Source organism: Lolium rigidum, chromosome 4 (genome assembly GCF_022539505.1).
Source record: "Lolium rigidum isolate FL_2022 chromosome 4, APGP_CSIRO_Lrig_0.1, whole genome shotgun sequence".
In the NCBI taxonomy this organism is placed as follows: domain Eukaryota; kingdom Viridiplantae; phylum Streptophyta; class Magnoliopsida; order Poales; family Poaceae; genus Lolium; species Lolium rigidum.
In genome coordinates, this window is record NC_061511.1 from 3,057,538 (window position 1) to 3,077,890 (window position 20,353).

The 20,353-nt window shown below is 48.1% G+C and overlaps 1 protein-coding gene across 1 annotated transcript; it reads left to right on the top strand.

The window, feature by feature from the left end:
* Positions 1–8,891: 8,891 nt before the first annotated feature.
* Positions 8,892–11,373, top strand: LOC124708787 (S-type anion channel SLAH2-like). The gene is made up of 4 exons (XM_047240450.1): positions 8,892–8,951; positions 9,098–9,301; positions 9,397–9,942; positions 10,036–11,373. Exons 2-4 carry the CDS (start codon positions 9,116–9,118, stop codon positions 11,185–11,187), a joined length of 1,884 nt encoding a protein of 627 aa, XP_047096406.1. The 5' UTR covers positions 8,892–8,951; positions 9,098–9,115; the 3' UTR covers positions 11,188–11,373.
* Positions 11,374–20,353: the final 8,980 nt, after the last annotated feature.

Sequence of the window (20,353 nt, forward strand, 5' to 3'; positions counted from 1 at the left end):
TAAAATCTGAGTATATGATTCCATATTTTAACATAAAGTTACCATACATGACATTTATTCCCCGGAAGATGCAAGCTGTGTTTCCTTCTGAAGCAGATTTGTTACTCCTTTTTGCCCAGACACCTCATCGAATCCGTATGTATAAACCAGAGCAACAGGAAATCAGAGAGGAGAGAGAGAGAGAAATAGACCCCGCGTGTTCTTCCACCGCCTGGAACCAGCTGTGGGAGGCAGCGCCGGAGAAGGAAGCCTACGGGAAGCTTGAAGCCTCGTGCTCTTTGCCCACATACCTCACATCCGTCCATAAGAACAACCCACTATATATGCAGCCGCAAACCTCCATCGCCATTCGCATCGTCGGCGTCAGCAACACCGCGTGACTCTGCTCGGATCGCCGCATCATCAGTCCCCAGATTCAAGCTGCCCCCAACTGCTAGGTCAGTGAACTTACCGATCTTTGTAGTAGTACTTTGCAATGCTTCATGTGGGCAAATCTTATTCTTGCCCGCTCCATCGGCTCGGCAATCTCCTCTCTGGTTGCTGTTTATGGCCTTGGGTTTGAGTGGCTATTTTGGTTATAGTTCTGGCCGCTCCTCTCTGTTCCTTGAGGACATTGTTTCTTCCTCTTCTCCCTTTAGATACTATTCCTACAAGATATGATATGTCGCTCGTTCACCTCAGAAGAAGATACGTTTCTTAAGAGAGACACATTTGGACGCGGAAATCTGGGACCGATCTTGCTCCTTCTCTGGAAGCGTGGAAGCTGAGTAGACGAAAAATAGATCCTACATGGTGTATTTGGAGCATGGTCCTACTCAATACTACTAGTACAGCAAATGTACCGAGTTGCTATTCAGTATAGCAGAGTTAAACCAATACTAGTAGGATAGTAGATGGCTCTAGTCGTTTTCCCGGGCCATACATCTTGAGCTGTAATCCCTAGTTTGCCCTGTCTGACACTTGTCTCTTTCAAAGTGTGAAAGTCGCCTAAAAAACTGATAGCTTGTGCTGGCTGAGAATTGCTATCATGGGGGTGTCTTACACAGATGAAAAAACGTAGAAGCAAAGCTGAGTAGATGAAAAAAGAGAAAATATATCCTACATGTTTGGAGCATGGTCCAACTCAATAGAGTTGAATTAATAGGAAATATTAGTAGAACACTCTAGTCGTTTTCCTGGGCCATACACCTTTGAGCCCCCCTCCTTAGTTTGCCATGTCTGTGGCTTGTCTCTGAAGTGTCAAAGTCACCCAATAAACTGAAAGCTTGCGCCGGCTTAGAATACACCACAGGAATTGAATTACTATATGCCCTTGAATAGTATAGGAGTTGATTATTAGCGATCAGAATAAAATACAAGACACGTAGCACATCCGTCGCCCGAAAGAGGAATCTTGGGAGAAGAGTTGTGTGTGTGGCAATGGCTGGTGGGCATTCGAACTCTGGAGGTTCGAAACCATAGAACAAAATGGGGAATCAAAGAATGCGGTTCCATGATAAGTACTCCTAGATTGATATGCGGTTCCATGATAAGTACTGCTAGATAGACATGTGTCTTGTCTGCCGTACCATCGCTATTCACCACACATTTCATCTTTTCTCTTTTCTTAGGATAATAGAAATTATTATAATACTAGATGATAGTATTAGTTACACTCAGCCTCTTCCAACAATATAATGTCAAGAGCGGGTCTATACATCAAAGATGCACACAACCAATAAAGTGGCCATCATTTTCTTGATAAAATTATAATACGGTGCTTTCAATTGTAACTCTTTTTGGTGGTGCATTTGAGGATCAGGAGATGTTCATTGTCAGTTCATAGGATTTTTATACGAGAGGTGTTCCAATGTCCAAGTAGAGATTTTTCTTTATTTGTTATTGGTGGCCGTAAGCTAGCTTGTGTCCCAATTTGATCGCGAAACTTATTTCCTTTCACAATTTACCGAGCGGGACATATCTTTCTCGCCAGTTGTGGGCAAGTGAGACTACTCATAGTGGAGAACTCACTAGAAGTGTCAACTCAAGAATTGCTTATGTGACGTAAGTTAATGGCGAGAGGAGGATGAAGTAACATGCTGACGTAACATCACCTTCTCGGATACAATGATCGTAGCTAATGAAGACATATATGATACTATTTCGATGTTACTGACCATTATGTAGGTAGAACAGTGGTAGTAACATGCGCATTTACTACGTTACTTCCCACTATATGATCGAGAACCGAGACTTAAATTGGGGCCAGAAATGTTAAGAGCACGCCAATCATACGTTGTCCGCTCGCATTTGTGGCCAGATATCGTGGAAAACTGAAGTGAAACCTGCATCAGGAGATGTGATTCGGTGGAACGCCAGTGCAGCCAACGAGGCAACAGCCACAAGAGGACAGACAGCCTGAGAAGCGCGTGGTACTTGGCAAGATATACATGGCGATCGAACAGAATCTCTCTCCCACGGTTCCTGCAGTCATCCATCCTGCCCCGACCACGTGGCTCGGCGTGGCTGTGTTCCTTTCACGTGGCCCAGGCGCCATGGAACGGAGCATCGATCCATGCTGGATCTCTGCCAACGACGGCCACCGTGGAATGGATCGACGACGCGCAGACCGGCACCTATTTTACCCCGTGTTAATCGAGGAAGAACTGTAGTTTTAGCCTCGCTATCTTATCCTGACAAGCTGGGACCCTGCAGGGCTGGTCGCCAAGTTTAGGGCCGGGAGCTAACAACGCACGCCGCCGCGGCCTCGTTTTAGCTAGCTTGGCCATCGTCATCCGTTGTGGCTTTCCTACGGTAGGCTAGGTGCTGGTTCCGGCGACCCTCTCCTGTCCTGCCGGACCGGCTGCCGCGGCCGCCAATCTCCAAGCAGCTCCATCCTAGACAGACGCCCCGGCCATCATATCAACGCTCGTCGTCGTGGTCGCTAGCTGTCTCAGGTAATCCAGATAATCCTAGTAGCTTTGCTTCTCTCTGCATCTGGCGAATAAATTAGCTAGCGATCAATCAACTTGCCCGACCAACCCACGGCGGCCGTACGCCTGGGAGAAACGGCATTATATTGTTCGCCAACTCTTGAATAGACAAGATTTGTGTCCAATCGCGTGGCGCCGGCTGCGCCGTCGAAGCCATGGCTGGCCAGCGATTACTAAATCATCATCTGTCCGGCCGGGGATCAAGGCGTAAACCAAGAGCTACGGACCTACGGTACGCTAGGTTAATTAACCTCATGCATACAAACAGGCACCAGCTGGTAATCTGATCAAGAACGTATAGGTCCTATCTCGCCAGGACATGACGAGTCTTTGACTCAAATTTAAAACCTTTCTTAGCCTTGGGCAAGTCATCCTTCCTGGGACATGCGGCGTCTCATCTATCGCCGGACCGGATGACGCAACCCCACCCTTGCATGCAGCCGTCGACGTGCGGCCCACGATCGACCGGTCCATTGATTTTCAGACAGCGGCTGCTGCTGCTGCTGCTTATTCCTGTTTAACGGGACGACGGCGACGGCTGAGCTTGTCGTGTCTCCAGGATGTCAAGCCTTTCCATGCACAATATAATCGATTGGACCTTGACATCTACTACGGCTAGGGGTATACATTGTCAAGACGACGGCGACTGCCCAGGACCGCCCATTTTTAAGCAGTCACGTCCTGCATGCGAGTTCCTCTCCGATTTGAACTTTGCATGCACACAGCACGCGGGATATATAGCTGGTTCCCCCCAAATATATGAACTGTCCACGCATCAACAGTTGTTTATCTTTGTTTTGCACCGTGAATTTTGCCCCGGCCTGAAATTGCTCCTGCCACTACTAGGAATTAGCCTACCGCCGGCGCACCAGAAACCCTTACCGCCGGCGCCTTCTTGTTCGCCGGCGACCACCTCGCCGGTGGTAAGCCCTTATCGCCGGCGCTTCCTAATTCGCCGGTGGTAAGTGGCAGTTATCGCCGGCGGATTGCGCAACTCGCCAGCGGCGGGATGCCACTTGTTTTAGGTTGTAACTTGTGATAACTGATGAGTCAAATTTGTTGAATATTAATCAACGGTAGTGGAAATATAATCAGCCTTACATCAAACCCTTAACGATGCAAAAATCCTCAAATTTTGCTTCGATCGAAGCGTACATTTGGCAAAGTCGACAAAATCTAAGCCCGGATTTAACCAATGTAAAGCTAGATCTACACATTACCACGACCACCATATTAACCCGAAGAACAAGTAAGGGGATACTCGCTCTTATCGATGGAGAATTAAACCTAGCAGCTAAGATCTACCGTGAATGTGATGAGTAAGCACATGACAAGCCTACTAATTATATATCTACCACCCTACAATCATATCTGAGTAGGTTGAGGGGTTACTGCCATTGACAGAAGTCGGGAAGAGCTTGAGATACGAACAAAGCGCGTCGTCGACGCCGATGAAGGCTTGCTAAGAGAGAGGGTGCGTTGGTCGATTACCTACTCTTCCATCGTTGCTCTTCCGAGCAGTGATCCTTGATATATTGTCGACACTGCAAACTCCGACGACGAGAGGAGAGGGCGGGTGTGAAAGAACGGGTGATAGGGGAGAGTGAGCGGTGACGGGAGTTATGGCGCGCGTTCTCGGTGCGTCATGCTGTTGCATGCTATTTCTCGCCCGCGCATGCGCATCGACATGTCCACTTTGCAGTCGCTCGGGCCAGCCCAGCCACAAACGACTGGTTCGTGTGTTTCTCGTTGGCTAACTTTCAGCATGTTTTAAGAACCGTGTGATACATGCCCGACTCTTCATGTGGACAACAGAAAAGCTGAGCCCACTCGAGCCGAGAAAGGTCTGTGTGAGCTACCAAACACATCTTTATTCGTGTCTAGGAAAAAAATCGTGGATTTTGTTTCCGAGAAAATGGCGTAGCACTACTCATAATGGTAGTAGCATAAGTAGTACACCTCAATACATTTTGGTGACGTGATAATAAATGAAGAAAGAGAGTGAGGTGGCAACTAACTATGTTACTATAACATCACACATTTTAAAATAAAATGAGTCTATAATCTAATAAATATTACTTTGCATGATACTACCCACCATAGAAGTTGTAACATACTCTCCACCATGATCTAGTCTTACTGAAACGAATTTGGGAGCAGCAAATTTGAATGGAAAGCAGCACATTTGCATCCATATCTTGTGGAACCGAAGCGAAAGCGTGACCAGGAAATACGATACAGTGGAACTGCCAGTGCGCATCTTACGAGCATCCATCATCTTTAATTTTACCGACCAGGCCTGTCTAACTAAGGTGGCAACAGCCACAAAAGGACAGGAGAAGCGGTACTTGGCATCACACATGCCGATCGATCGGACCAAATCTAGTTGCCACAATCGCCGTTTCATCCTGCCCCAACCACGTGGCCCGGCGTGGTTCTGCTCATGGGCCGACCACCGTTGAATAGACCGAGCTAGATGCGCATTTAGACCGTCCAATTTCCCGCCACGCGCTGATCGACCCAAAATAGCATCTGCACTCTTCACGTTGGTAGCTAGTATTATCATCCTGTCCCTGACAAGGTAGGTCCCCGGCTGGTCGCCATGCTTACGACGTACGGACGCCGGTCCAGCCAGCCAACAACCACGCCGCCGCGCGCTCGTTTTAGCTTGGCCACCCGACGTCCGCGCGCGCCCGTTGTGGCCTTGCGCCTAGGCTAGGCTAGGTGCTTGTTCCGGCGGGACGACCCTCCCCGATCGGCCGGCGCGGCCGCTCGATCATATCGCCGCCGCCAGCCTTTGCTCGTCGACGTCCCCGGCGGCCGGCGTCGTCCTACATATATATATGCTCCCTAGCTGTCTCAGGTAAACCAACCTGCGTGCAACAGCAACGGAGCCGTACACCTCCGACAGCAAGGATTGTTTATTTATTATGATTCCATCTCGGACAGATTTGCGCATGTTCTTGCATGCAGACGCTTGACGCCGATGTACGTTCCAATTACAATTTAGGTTCTTCAACGCGCGTGGCGCGGCCTGCGCCGTCGAAGCTTTCGTACGCGAATACTATATCTACCAGCAAGCAGCTAGCTGGCCGGGGATTACGGCGTAAACCAAGAGCTATAGCTACGGCTCCTCCACCTAATCTTATTATCGACCTATACTCGAATTTTAAACTGGACATGACATGATAGAGTCCCTGGCTCGAATTTTAAACCGGGCCGCCTCCCTTGTCTTGCACAAGTCATCCATCCTCGGACATGCGGCGTCTCGTCTATCGCCGGACAAGACGACGCCACCGTTGCAGACGTCGACGTACGCCGCTCACCACACGCGCGCCCATCTGTTCCGTGACTTCCGTCCAATCTTCTGTCGCATGCTGGACCATCGCCGATATGAGTAGATTTCAGCGATCGAGGGCGACGGCTGATCGAGCTTGTGCTATCTCCAGGAAGCCAAGTCATTCCACGCCCGATCGATCCTACCATGATCCAACGGGCATGTATTCAGGGGCTGCATGTATTTATCTTATCAATCCGACGGCGACTGCCCTGACCGCCCATTTTTAACTAGTCATGTCGATCCTGCGCGCACATGAATGCGAGGTTCTCTCCGATTTGAACTTTGCATGCAACAGCTGTACGTTTCTCTCCGATATGAACACAGCTAGCTGTTTCTCTCTTGCACCATCAATTTTTCTCCGGCCTGGAATTGCTCGAGCCACCTGGTTTAGGTTGTGCACTTATAATGACTGATGACTCAAATCTGTTGAATATATATATGACCCAGCGTTTTCAGGCCTGATACCGGGAAATGCAACAAGGGAAATTGCACATCAGCTCCTAGTTGCCTAGCTAGTACCATGGAAATCAATTTTCGGTGATATTTCATCAGAATTCGCTGATTTCAGTTGACCACAAAATAATTGCCTTTGGTCAAAATATTTCATATATTTCAGTACTATACACATTAATTCAAGATGTTTTATTTTCTAATTTTTGAATATATGACCCAGCGTTTTCAGGCTTAATACCAGGAATGGAAATTGTGCAGCACCACCTAGTTACTCTCTATACGTTTTCAAAATAATTCGATTTCTCATTTTGATCCAAGTCAAATTTCTCCAAGTTTGACCTGATCTCTTTTCAAACACGGGCAAAAGCTTTTCCCCATTCGGTTAATTAAGAAGAGTGTTTTACAAGGCCGTAAAAGTAATTTATTATAATGATTACTCTTCTGGTATCATTCCGCCCAAACCCTTAGCACCCACCAGACCCAAAGACGTGCCTCTTTTTTAACCTTGTCAAATACTATATGTGAAGGAGCTTGCTTGTTGTGGAAGACGTTACCATTACGTCCATTCCTTAAATTGTCAAAATTTATAACATGCACTATGTATATGTTTTTCTATAAAATTGGAATGGAGGAGTGCATGCCAATTTGAAATAGTTTGACTTGGGATAAAATTATGACTCCGAATTGTATATTTTAGAATGGATGGAGTGCATGCCAATTAGATAGAAGCTTTGATTGCTTACTGCCATTTGACTAAACGCGCGTTTGCATTTAACTGACTTCTGATCATGTCGTTTAATCCACAAGTTGTTGCAAGTTGTATTGGCCATCTACCTAGATCTTTCTTCTTTCCTCGATTACTTTTATTCGTTCAGTGCAACAATTTTGAGCAAATCGAGCCTATACACTTCCAGCTAACCTAAGATATTGAAGTGTTGGGTCGGATCGACGGGTCACGAGATTGAAACGAAGCCTTGCTTTAGGGACGCGACATTATCTTTCCGGTTCTGAAAGCGACACTTGAGTGGAGTGCGAGACAGAAGAAACAAACTGAACTGACATCCAACAATGAGGCCTGCCAGTAGCTTCCACCCAAAATGCACGTTGCCGTTACCATCCGCTTCAGAACGTGCTTAAAATTCCTGCAAATGTACAAGTGCAGGACTGATCGCCACACTTCGGGAGCCTCGTTTCAGGGAGCTAATTGAGAAGGTTTGTCAGTTAACGAGAAGAACACTTTGGAAAGGTTTGTCAGTTAACAAAAAAGACAGTTTGGGAAGGTTCCTCTAAATATGTAGCTTAACTAGACACTGGTGGTAGCAGGGGATCGTGTCCACAAATATTCCAGCACAGAACGATGAAGATAAAACAGAAGCTACACAGCTCGTTCTGCCCGCCTGTTTTCAGTAGCTTCCACTACTGGCAGGTGGTGACGCGTCCTAGATCTACAAGTACTCCACATCACATACAGCTGCTAGTGAATGAAGCAGGGTCGTTGCGCACTGATGGGACCAGCACGAAACGCACCAACCAGCCAGTCATCGGCTCATCATACATACATATATGGCGGAGGAGGTGTTTTGGCACATAGGAGCATTTGCTCCCATTATACAAAATAATTAAAAAACAATTATTAAAATGTAAAATTCGACATAAATTTTGTTGTACATCATGATATTCTATGGTACACAGTTTTTGAAAACAACATTTTATGTGACATGTACAAAAAGACAAAAAAATGTACTATACGTAGTCGTGTTGGAGCATAAAATTTGTCTATTTTACGGAGACACATAAAAAATTATTTTTCTAAAACTTATGTACGAACATAAAATATCTAGATGTACATGCAAAATTTATTTTAGAATTTTTGACACTCAAAATGCATTCACACAAGTCATACGCCCTATAGCAAAGTGATTTCCCATACATGGCGTCTTAGTTTCCCTATTTTAATGGTCATGCAACTCGCCCGCTTGCACATGCTCTGTCCTCCTCTCGATCGCCTGCGAGATTTTCACATCTCTCGATCTTCATCGGACTGATTCTGATACCTAATGTTCTGATCAATTCCTGCCTCTCTGCCTAATCAAGCAGAACCGTCTAGCAATCTCCTAGGAACACTAGCGAAAACTGTTGATCATCCGCTGGTCCAGCTGGACGTCGACAGTTTCACGGCGCCACTAGTAAGTTGGCAGACAAAAACATCGATTTGCTCTTGATTCTTGAAAGTTTGGATGGTGACATGGATGATGCAGAAAGGACACGCTTACCTGTTGCTAGTATTTAAGCTCTCACTTGTTCTCACACTTGCTCGATATGTGCCGCGCAGGTCTCCTCTGAGTGAGCAATGGAAGCCAACACAAGCAAAGGCAGCACGACCGGCGCCGAGGTGCCGTCCCTCCTCGCCAACGTCGAGGTCTCCCACCTCGACGGCTTCGACACCACCACGCCGGCGCCCAGCCCGCACCCTCCGCTCAGTCCCCGCACACAGCAGCAGCTCAACCAAGATGACGCGACCCGCCCCACCGCCCGGGTGAGTTCTCTTCATCGATCTCTGTTCCATCCATCGTTAATGGCTGGACGAAGCAGAGCTTGGACGGCATGACCGATTTCGGTTGTTTAATGCAGGTGCGGCCCCTGGACCGCGTCACGCACCGCAGCGATGCGGCCATCCCGCAGTTCGACTCGCCGTTCCAGCCGCCGGGGTCCCGCCACGCGCCGCACGTCTCCATCAGCCTGCCCACCTCGCCCACCGGTTTCTCCGAGCACCACCTTCCGCCGCACGCGGGCGGTGACGGGGCCGAGCCCCACCGGCTGTCCAGGACGAGCGCGGCGGACGAGGCGGAGCGCCCGCCCATGCACCATGCTGGCAGGACGAGCAAGGTGATGTTCCGGTCGCAGCCCATCCCCGGCGGGGTGCCCGCGCACATGGGTGGACGGATGAACAGCCGGGCCGGCCGGACGATGAACCGGGGGCGGTACGACTCGTTCAAGACCTTCTCCGGGAAGCTCGAGAGGCAGATCACCCACCTGGCTGGCGGCGGCGTGCCCGTCAATACCCCCGAGGAGGAGGAGGTGGGAGACGCCATCAGCGGCGAGCGCACGCCGTCCTTGCCTCCCAATGTTGATCGCTTCTTCGCCGCGCTGGAGGGGCCCGAACTGGACAAACTCAAAGTAAGTTAACTCTTACCAAACTGTCAGTTGTCATTGCATCGATTTCTTTGCTACCATACAGTACCTCATGCTCCAGTCGTGTCCTTTCTGCAGTCGTCGGAGGCGCTGGTGCTGCCGTCGGACAAGAAATGGCCGTTCCTGCTCCGGTTCCCCGTGTCCACCTTCGGTATGTGCCTGGGAGTCAGCAGCCAGGCGATCCTGTACAAGACGATCGCGACGGCGCCGCCCACGGAGTTCCTGCACGTCAGCCTCAAGGTGAACCTGGTGCTCTGGTTCATCGCTGTCACACTCATGAGCATCATCACGACCGTCTACGCCTGCAAGATCGTCTTCTTCTTCGAGGCCGTCCGCCGCGAGTACTACCACCCCGTCCGCGTCAACTTCTTCTTCGCGCCCTGGATCGCATGCATGTTCCTCGCCATGGGCGTGCCGCCCTCCGTCGTCGCCGAGCTGCCCGGATGGCTCTGGTACGCGCTCATGGCCCCCATGCTCTGCCTCGAGCTCAAGATCTACGGCCAGTGGATGTCCGGCGGGGACAGGCGGCTCTCCAAGGTCGCCAACCCGTCCAACCACCTCTCCATCGTCGGCAACTTCGTCGGCGCGCTGCTCGGCGCCTCCATGGGGCTCAAGGAAGGCCCGCTCTTCTTCTTCGGCGTCGGGATGGCGCACTACGCCGTGCTCTTCGTCACCCTCTACCAGCGTCTCCCCACCAACGCCACGCTGCCCAAGGACCTGCACCCCGTCTTCTTCCTCTTTGTCGCCGCGCCCAGCGTCGCCTCCATGGCATGGGCCAAGATCACTGACGAGTTTGGGCTCGGGGCCAAGCTCGCCTACTTCATCGCCATGTTCCTCTACGCCTCCCTCGCCGTCCGCATCAACTTCTTCAGGGGCATCAATTTCTCACTCTCATGGTGGGCCTACACCTTCCCCATGACCGGCGCCGGCATCGCCTCCATCCGCTACGCCACCGTCGTCGACAACACCTTCACCAGGGGGCTTTCCCTAGGCCTCTCCTTGCTCGCCACGCTCACCGTCACGGGCCTCTTCGCCACCACCATGGTGCACGCATTCATATTCCGCAACCTCTTCCCCAACGACATCGCCATCGCCATCACGCACAAGAAGATCAGACCCATCATGGAGCTGGAGCAGAGATCAAACGACGACGACAGCCGCTCAGGCAGCAGCACCACCACCAAGGACATTGAGGCTGGCCCGACCGCCGCAGTAGCGCCAGAATCCTGAAGAATTCCTTCGCTCATCAGATTTTCGATACATTGCCATGTAAAGGAGTTCGTTTGCTTAGGCGCTGGCACCCGCAGTGTGCGTGGCTGGTGGGTAGACACGATCGTCGTAGGAATGCTTCCTGGTGGTGTAAAGCGGAGAGGAGCTTTCAACTCTAGTACTAAAACTTTTCCGAAAGCATTTTTCACTACATAATCTAGTTATTCTTGCATAGCATTAAGCAAACAAATCTATCATGTGATGATAATTTAATCATATGCCCAAGTTTAGAAAAAAAATGTTATGAACAATTCGACCAAAAACATAAAAGAAGAAGAAAAAAGTTTGATCACTCACTAGCAATTGGATCCAAACAACCACCAAAACATCATCCGAACTACAAAACCTAGGCCATTCACAAACTTCAATAGCGTCGCCGACAATCACCAGGGGGCTCTCCCTAGGTATGTCCCTGCTCGCCACGCTCACCGTCATGGGGCTCTTCCCCACCACCAGGGTGCACGCATTCGTCTTCTGCAACCTCTTCCCCAACAACATCTCCATTGCCAACACCCACAAGAAGATCATGCCCAGGTAAAAAAAAAAGATCATGCCCATCAAGGAGCTAGAGCAGACATCACACGACGACGACAACATGAAATATAAACATTAATTGTGAAACTAGAAATATTAATAATACATCTTTATTATTGCCTCTAGGGCATATTTTCATCATGCACCTCCACAAGGTTCTCTTCCCCCTTTTAACTTTGTCTTACTATGTTGTCTTGTGTATTTTCAATCTTTCATATGCTTGGTATGTCTTATTTTCAATCATTGATCTTATTAGCCTAATGCTTAAATGCTTAATGTGTAGTACTCATTCTATTCCATGTTGTAGGGACATTCATCTAATGGATCCAATGATATGCGTATCGGTCCGTCTCCACACATACAGATGAAAGCCCTATGACGTCCACTACGGCTTCTTAGCCTCTCCCTCACACTTCGAACGCCAAGAGAAGAATCTGACCGCACGTTAGTTCTTCTTGTAAACTCGTACTATTGCATCTCGACAGTTTGCACAAGAACTTGTAACTCATGCTTGTGATACTCTTCTTGTAACTTAAGGTACTAGATGGTAAACCATTAGACATGTCCTTGCTCACCACGCTCACCGTCACAGGACTCTTCGCCACCACCATGGTGCACGCATTCGTCTTCCGCAACCTCTTCCCCAACGACATCTCCATAGCCAACACGCACAAGAAGATCAGGCCCATCAGGGAGCTGGAGCAACACGACGAAGACAGCCGCTCAGGCATCAGCACCACCAAGGACATCGAGGTCGGATCGACGGCCGCAATAGCGCCAGAATATTGAAGGCTCGGATATTCAATACATTGACATGTAAAGGATTGTTCAAGTTCTTTTTCTTAGGCACCGACAGTGTGCGCAGATGGTGGGTAGTCACGGACATCGTAGGAATGTCTCCTGGTGGTGTAAAGCGGAGAGGATCTTTCGACTCCGGTAGTAAATCTATTTTATAAAGCATTTTTCACTACTGCGTAGTTATTCTTGCATAGCGTCAAGCCAACAAATCTATCATGTGATAATTTGATCATATGCCCAAGTTCAGAAAAAGATGTTAGAAACAATTCAACAATAAAGATAAAAGAAGAAGAAAAATGTCTTATCAATCACTAGCAGCAATAGGATCCAAACCAATACCAAAACATCATATGAACTACAGAACCTAGGCCATTGGCAAACTCTGACATCTAGGTGGAATACTTGTGAGGTCAGCAATATGACCGCTAGTTTTGCTCAAGACCACCATTGCTCTGTCTGCCGTTTGGTGGTGCCGGTGGCTACCGACGCGGCGGCACACGCTGCCGAGCAGGGCGCAGGAGCTAGAGGTATTGAGGAAGAGGACCCCGAGGAGTTGATTTTCGAGGACGATGCTGATGGTGCCACGGAAGCTCTGTCGGCCGCCGTGGTGGATGATTTCATCCTAATGCCGGAGGCCGACGAAGTGGTCGACGACAAAGATGAGGATGGCCACTATCTGCCCATTGTGGATGCTGCGGATTTCCTGCCTGTGCCTGAGTAGGAGTTGTACGTGGCCTCCTTGTCCCACCTCGCTGATTCTGAGGACCTGGAAGCCCAGTCAGACCTGAACAGATCGATGTCTACATACCTTTTGTTGACCTCCGTCATTTTGATCACATTGCCTATGCTTTAATCAACCCCGCAATTTCAGACCCGACACTTTCATTCTGCAAGCTGCTGACCTTGGTCGTGGGCCGGATCGGGTCTCCCTGTTCCCCTCAGCTGATGGCACCCGTGTGGCCGTCTTCGCCTCCCACCTAGACCACGAGCACGCCGTCTCCAATGGTCATTTCATGATGGGTTCGTTGCATGGAAAACAAAAAATATCTACCGTGAACATGAACAAAAACCAAGATCCAATCTAGGAAGAAGCAAGATCTAATCTACCAAGATCAAAGCAACGAGAAGATCATGAGACTAATCCTCAAAGATTCCAAAGCCAACGAGATTAGATCTCGTTGTTGATGTAGTCGATCGTCCGTGCTGCAATCCGGCAGCACTTTCGTACTCGGTCATGCGTACGGTGTCTATGAAGCCCGTCCTCTCCCCGTTCCAGCGGGCAGCTGAGGTGTGGTAGATCTCCTCGGAATCCCAACAGCACGACGGCGTGGTGGTGGTGGTGGAGGAGAAAAGCTACAGGCTTCGCCAAGCCGGAACAGCAATATGGTGGAGGAAGGGGGCGGCCAGAGCTTGGGTTGAAGGGGTGGCTGCGCCCCCTGCCCCCTCCCCTCTTTATATAGGGGGGAGGTCGGTTGGGGTGGCCCCCTTGCCCATCTAGGGCTAGGGCCGGCGGCCAAGTGGGGGGAAGAGGGAATTCTCCCCCCCCCCCCAAGTTGATCCCCTCTAGGGTTTTGGGGAAACCCTAGGGGTTTGGTCGGCTGGGCCTTGGGGGGCATGTGCCCCTAGCCCATTAGGCTAGGGAGCATCCCCTCGGCCCATGCTAGGCCTCCTAGGGTCGTGGGCCCACTGGTGGGACCCCCGGAACCTTCTAGGACCTTCCCGGTCTTCCACCGGAAAAATCCCGAACTTTTTCGAAACCTAGAAACCAACTTCACTTATATGAATCTTATTCTCCGGACCATTCCGGACCTCCTCGTGATGTCCTGGATCCCATCCGAGACTCCGAACAAACTTCGGTCTCCATCTCATATTCCGAATCTACTTATGCGACATCAAACCTTAAGCGCGTCACCCTACGGTTCGTGAACTATGCAGACATGGTCGAGACTCCTCTCTGACCAATAACCAATAGCGGGATCTGGAGATCCATAATGGCTCCCACACATTCAACGATAACTTAGTGATCGATTGAACCATTTACATACGATACTGATTCCCTTTATCACGCGATACTTTACTTATCCGAGGTTCGATCATCGGTATCTCCATACCTAGTTCAACCTCGTTACCGACAAGTACTCTTTACTCGTACCGTGGTATGTCACATCTTGTGACCTAGTCACATTCTTGCAAGCTAATCAGACGACATTCCACCGAGAGGGCCCAAAGTATATCTATCCGTCATCGGGATGGACAAGTCCCACTGTTGATCCATATGCCTCAACTCACACTTTCCGAATACTTAATCACATCTTTATAACCACCCATTTACGCAATAGCGTTTGATGTAATCAAAGCATCCTTCCGATGTAAGTGATTTACATAATCTCATGGTCGAAGGACTAGGTAACTATGTATCGAAAGCTTATAGCAAGTTGAACTTAATGACTTGATCTTATGCTACGCTCATTTGGGTGTATGTCCATTATATCATTCATCCAATGACATAACCTTGTTATTAATAACATCCAATGTTCATGATCACGAAACCATGATCATCTATTAATCAACAAGCTAGTTATACAAGAGGCTGACTAGGGACTCCTTGTTGTTTACATAACACGCATGTATCAATGTTTCGGTTAATACAATTATAGCATGGTATGCAAACATTTATCATAAACACAAAGATATATTATAATAACCACTTTATTATTGCCTCTTGGGCATATCTCCAACAGTCTCCCACTTGCACTAGAGTCAATAATCTAGATTACATGGTAAAGTACCTAACACCCATGGCATTCTGATGTTGGTCATGCTTTGCCCTAGGGAGAGCTTTAGTCAACGGATCTGCCACATTCAGATCAGTGTGTACTTTGCAAATCTTTACTTCACCATCTTCGATGTACTCGTGAATCGAATGAAAACGCAGCTTGATATGCTTTAGCTTCTTGTGTGACCTTGGATCTTGTGCATTGGTGATGGCACCCATGTTGTCACAATAGATGACTAATGGGTCCAATGCACTAGGAACCACACCAAGCTCAACAATGAACCTCTTCATCCATACCGCTTCCGATGAAGCCTCTGAAGCCGCTATGTATTCAGATTCAGTTGAAAACTTCGCCCCCGTGCACTGCTTGGAACTCATCCAGCTTACTACAGCACCATTCAGTATAAACACGTACCCAGACTGAGACTTAGAGTCATCAGGATCAGTGTTCCAACTTGCATCGGTGTAACTGGTTACAACGAGCTCTTGGTCACCGCCATAACAAAGAAACATATCCTTAGTCCTTTTCAAGTACTTCGGGATATTTTTCACCGCTGTCCTGTGTTCCATTCCTGGATCACTCTGATATCTTCTGGTCAAACTAACAGCATGTGCGATATCCGGTCTAGTACACAGCATGGCATATATGATAGAGCCTACTGCCGAGGCATAGGGGATCTTGTTCATCCTCTCTCTTTCTCCTGCCGTAGCCGGACCTTGAGTTTTACTCAAGATCTCTTGCCTGGCAACATAGGCAAGAACCCTTTCTTGCTTTCATCCATTCTAAACTTCTTTAGAATCTTGTCCCGGTATGTATCCTATTAGGCGTCTTGATCTATCTCTATAAATCTTGATGCCTAAAATGTACGCTGCTTCACCAAGGTCTTTCATTGAAAAACACTTATTCAAATAACCTTTAACACTGCTTAGTAGTTCTATATCATTCCCAATTAATAATATGTCATCTACATATAATATCAGGAACGCTACAGAGCTCCCACTCACTTTCTTGTAAATACAGGCCTCACCATGAGTCCGTATAAACCCGAAGTCTTTGATCACACTATTAGAGCGTCGGTTCCAAGTCCGGGATGCTTGCTTCAGTCCATAAATGGAACGCTGAAGTTTGCATACTTTGTCAGCATTTTTAGGGTCGACAAAACCTTTGGGTTGTACCATATACAACTCTTCCTCAATGTCACCATTAAAGAACGCCATTTTGACATCCATCTGCCAAATCTCATAATCGAAAAATGCATCTATTGCTAAAAAAATCCTCACAGACTTTAGCTTCGCTACAGGTGAGAAAGTCTCATCGTAGTCAACTCCTTGAATTTTTCGGAACCCCTTCGTGATAAGTCGAGCTTTATAGACAGTAATATTACCATCAGCATATGTTTTTCTCTTGAAGATCCATTTATTCTCGACAACCTTGCGGCTATCAGGTAAGCCTACCAAAGTCCATACTTGGTTATCATACATGGATCGCATTTCGGATTTCATGGCTTCTTGCCATTTGTTGGAATCTGGGCTCATCATTGCTTCTTCATACGTCGCAGGGTCTTCATTATTGTTGTCCACAATCATGACATTTAGACAGGGATCATACCCATCAGGAGTGGTACGTTCCCTCGTCGATCTGCGAGGTTCAGTAGCTTCCTCGTTCGAAGTTTCATGATCATTATCATTTGCTTCCTCTCCTATCGGTGTAGGCTGTACTGGAACATTTTCCGGCACTGCGCTACTCTGATCTATGAGAGAAGGTTCAATAACCTCGTTGAGTTCTACTTTTCTTCCAGTCACTTCTTTAGTGAGAAACTCCTTCTCAAGAAAGGATCTGTTCTTGGCAACAAAGATTTTGCCTTCGGATCTGTGGTAGAAAGTGTAACCAATTGTTTCTTTAGGGTATCCTATGAAGACGCATTTTTCCGCTTTGGGTTCTAGCTTGTTAGGTTGTAACTTCTTTACATAAGCTTCACAACCCCAAATTTTAAGGAACGACAGCTTAGGTTTCTTTCCAAACCATAATTGATACGGTGTCGTTTCAACGGATTTAGATGGTGTCTTATTTAAAGTGAATGCTGCTGTCTCTAATGCATAACCCCAAAACGATAACGGCAAATCGGTAAGAGACATCATAGATCAAACCATATCCAAGAGATTTCGATTACGATGTTCGGACACACCATTGCGCTGTGGTGTTCCCGGCGGCGTCAACTGTGAAAGTATTCCGCATTTCTTTAAATGCATGCCAAACTCATAACTCAGATATTCGCCTCCGCGATCAGAACACAGAAACCTAATCTTCTTGTTACGTTGATTTTCTACTTCACTTTGGAATTCCTTAAACTTCTCAAAAGTTTCGGACTTATGTTTCATAAAGTAAATATACCCATATCTACTCAGATCATCCGTGAAGGTTAGAACATAACGATAACCACCGCGCGATTCTACACTCATTGGTCCGCACACATCGGTGAAAGATCGAGATGTCGCCTAGAGGGGGGGGTGAATAGGCAATTACAAACTCTTGCGGATTTGTCTTGTAAGAATGCGGAATTAAACTAATGTTTAGTTTACAAGCACAAACCCTAAATATGCTAAGCTCAACTAAGTGTGACAATGGCAACTAGAGCTAAGCAAGATAGGCACAAGATATATGTAGCACAAGTGATAGCAAGATATATGTACTTCAAGCACGATGGCTATCACAAGGAAAGAGAGCTCGGGTATAGAAATAACCGAGGCACGCGGAGACGAGGATGTATTCCCGTGTTCCCTTGCTTTGCAACAAGGTACGTCACGTTTGGAGGAGTGGAGGTCCCACGAAGGATTCCCCGCGCCACGAAGGCTCACCCTATTCTCCGAACCACACCCACGAAGGATAATGGCCCTTTCCTTATGGTTAGCTTTTCCTCCGCTCCGGAGATGGCAAGCTCCACAACCACTTCACAAGCTCCACGAAGGAGAAGCCCGGGCCTCTTCACAATCTTCTTGAAGAGATCACCGGAGCACCAATCACCGAGCCAACTAGGAGGTCACCCTCCAAGAGTAACAAGCTCACGGTCTCTCACTCGAACAAATCGTGGTGGAGAGCTCAACACTATGCAATGATGCAAAGCAAGAACACCGGAGGTGTTCAAGTCCTTCACACTCAAATCCCACCAAAGCAACGAATGCTAGGATGAGATTGGAGAGGAAGAACAAGGGGGAAAGTCAACTAAAGACTCCAAGATCTAGATCCCAAGAGATTCCCTCACTTAGAGAAGAATTGGTTTGGTGGAAGTGTAGATCTAGATCTTCTCTCTCAAATCCTCAAATATGAGCAAGAATCATGGGGGGGAACAAGAGAGAGAGCAACTTCTTCAAATGCAACAATGGAGGTGAGAGAATGGGGAAGAAGTAGCTTGGCTCAAGGTGGAAGAAGCCTATTTATAGCAAAGGGAGAAATAGAGCTGTTGGGGAAAAAGACAGGAAATAAACAAAGGAAAACGGGCTGACAAAACGCTCTAAAAAGATGCCCAGCCGGCGGCCCAGCCGGCCGACCGGCCCAGGCGCTGAGGAGGCCGGAGGCCAGTCCGGTCGGACCGGCCTGCCAGCCGGACGGGGCATACGGGCCGCGTGGAGCAGCCAGGCCCAGGCGGGGCGAGCTGGGCGCGCCAGCCGCGCGTGGGCGACGCGCAAGGGAGAGGCGCGGGGGTCCGGTTGGGCCGGGGGTTGCGCCGGGCGGCCCGGTTGCCGACCGGAGCCTGGGCCGGAGGAGGCAGGCGAGCCCACTGGACCCTGCCCCGGATGGCACCGGAGCCCAGGCCGGTTTTCGACCGGGTGGGCCGGCGCCTGGCCCGGTCTGGCCGGCTGGCCCCTTCCTTTTTTTTCTTTTCTTTTTCTTCTTTTCTCCTTTCTCCTTTTCTTTAATAACTAATGCTCCCGAACTCCGAATCGCATGAAACCAATTTTGTTTGGAAGATAACAACAAATGCTATCTTATAGAAAGTGAAAACCCAAGAATATGTAGGAGGGGATTTTATCATGAATATAAAAGGTAGAACCTTATATCATGAATAACCGGTAAAATCACCCAACCTCGAAAACGCAATAGAAGATGCATGTGAACTCCGTTTTCGATGAACTTGGGCTTGTTGTAAAGCTCGCAACAAGCTCAAGAACCTCACACCGAGAAATACCAAGAAGCAATAAGAATATGCAACGCATGCAAGGATTGAGCTCCCTAAGACGATGTGATCAAGTTACCCAACCGAAAGCCCCTCTTAATAGTGCGGCTATCTATCCTATAATCCGGTCTCCCATCAACCACCTCGAGACCGGTAAAAGGAAAACCTATCAAGGTCATACCTTTGCCTTGCGCATCCCGCTTGATCTTGATGATAACACTTCACGCTCCACTCAAGCCGGAATGCATCACTTGATCATTGTCGCTTCGTGTATACTTCACAAATGCTCCCCCATACACCATGATGGGAAAGCTTCATTGATGCACATCTTCACATGTCCATTATCACCAAATGGACGGCAAGCTTCAAGCATGTGATCCACTCAAGATGCTCATCTTGAACTTGCCCAACTCAACCTTGTATCTTCTCATACTCACTTAAGATAGAGCATGGCTAATATTGAGTTCCACATAAGAACTCCATCTTCATTTCTTCTTCTTGATCATATCACATATATATCTTCATACCGATGATCTTGATGCCAATACACAAGGTATATCTTTATATTCATGGCATCCATACTTGAATCCAACACATGGAGAGCAAGTAGTACCTATGGAATATTCCTTCATATAAACTCAATGCAAACATTAGTCCATAGGGGTTGTCATTAATTACCAAAACCACACATAGGGGCAATGTACCCTTACAATCGGTATGAATGATTTCCAATAAGTTTGTAGCTCGCTCCATTGTACCAGAGAATGGAGTCCTAGTCATTTTCCCATTAGACATGCTTCGCATCTATCAAGTGACTCAAGAAGTCCATCGGAATGGAGTTTCTTCA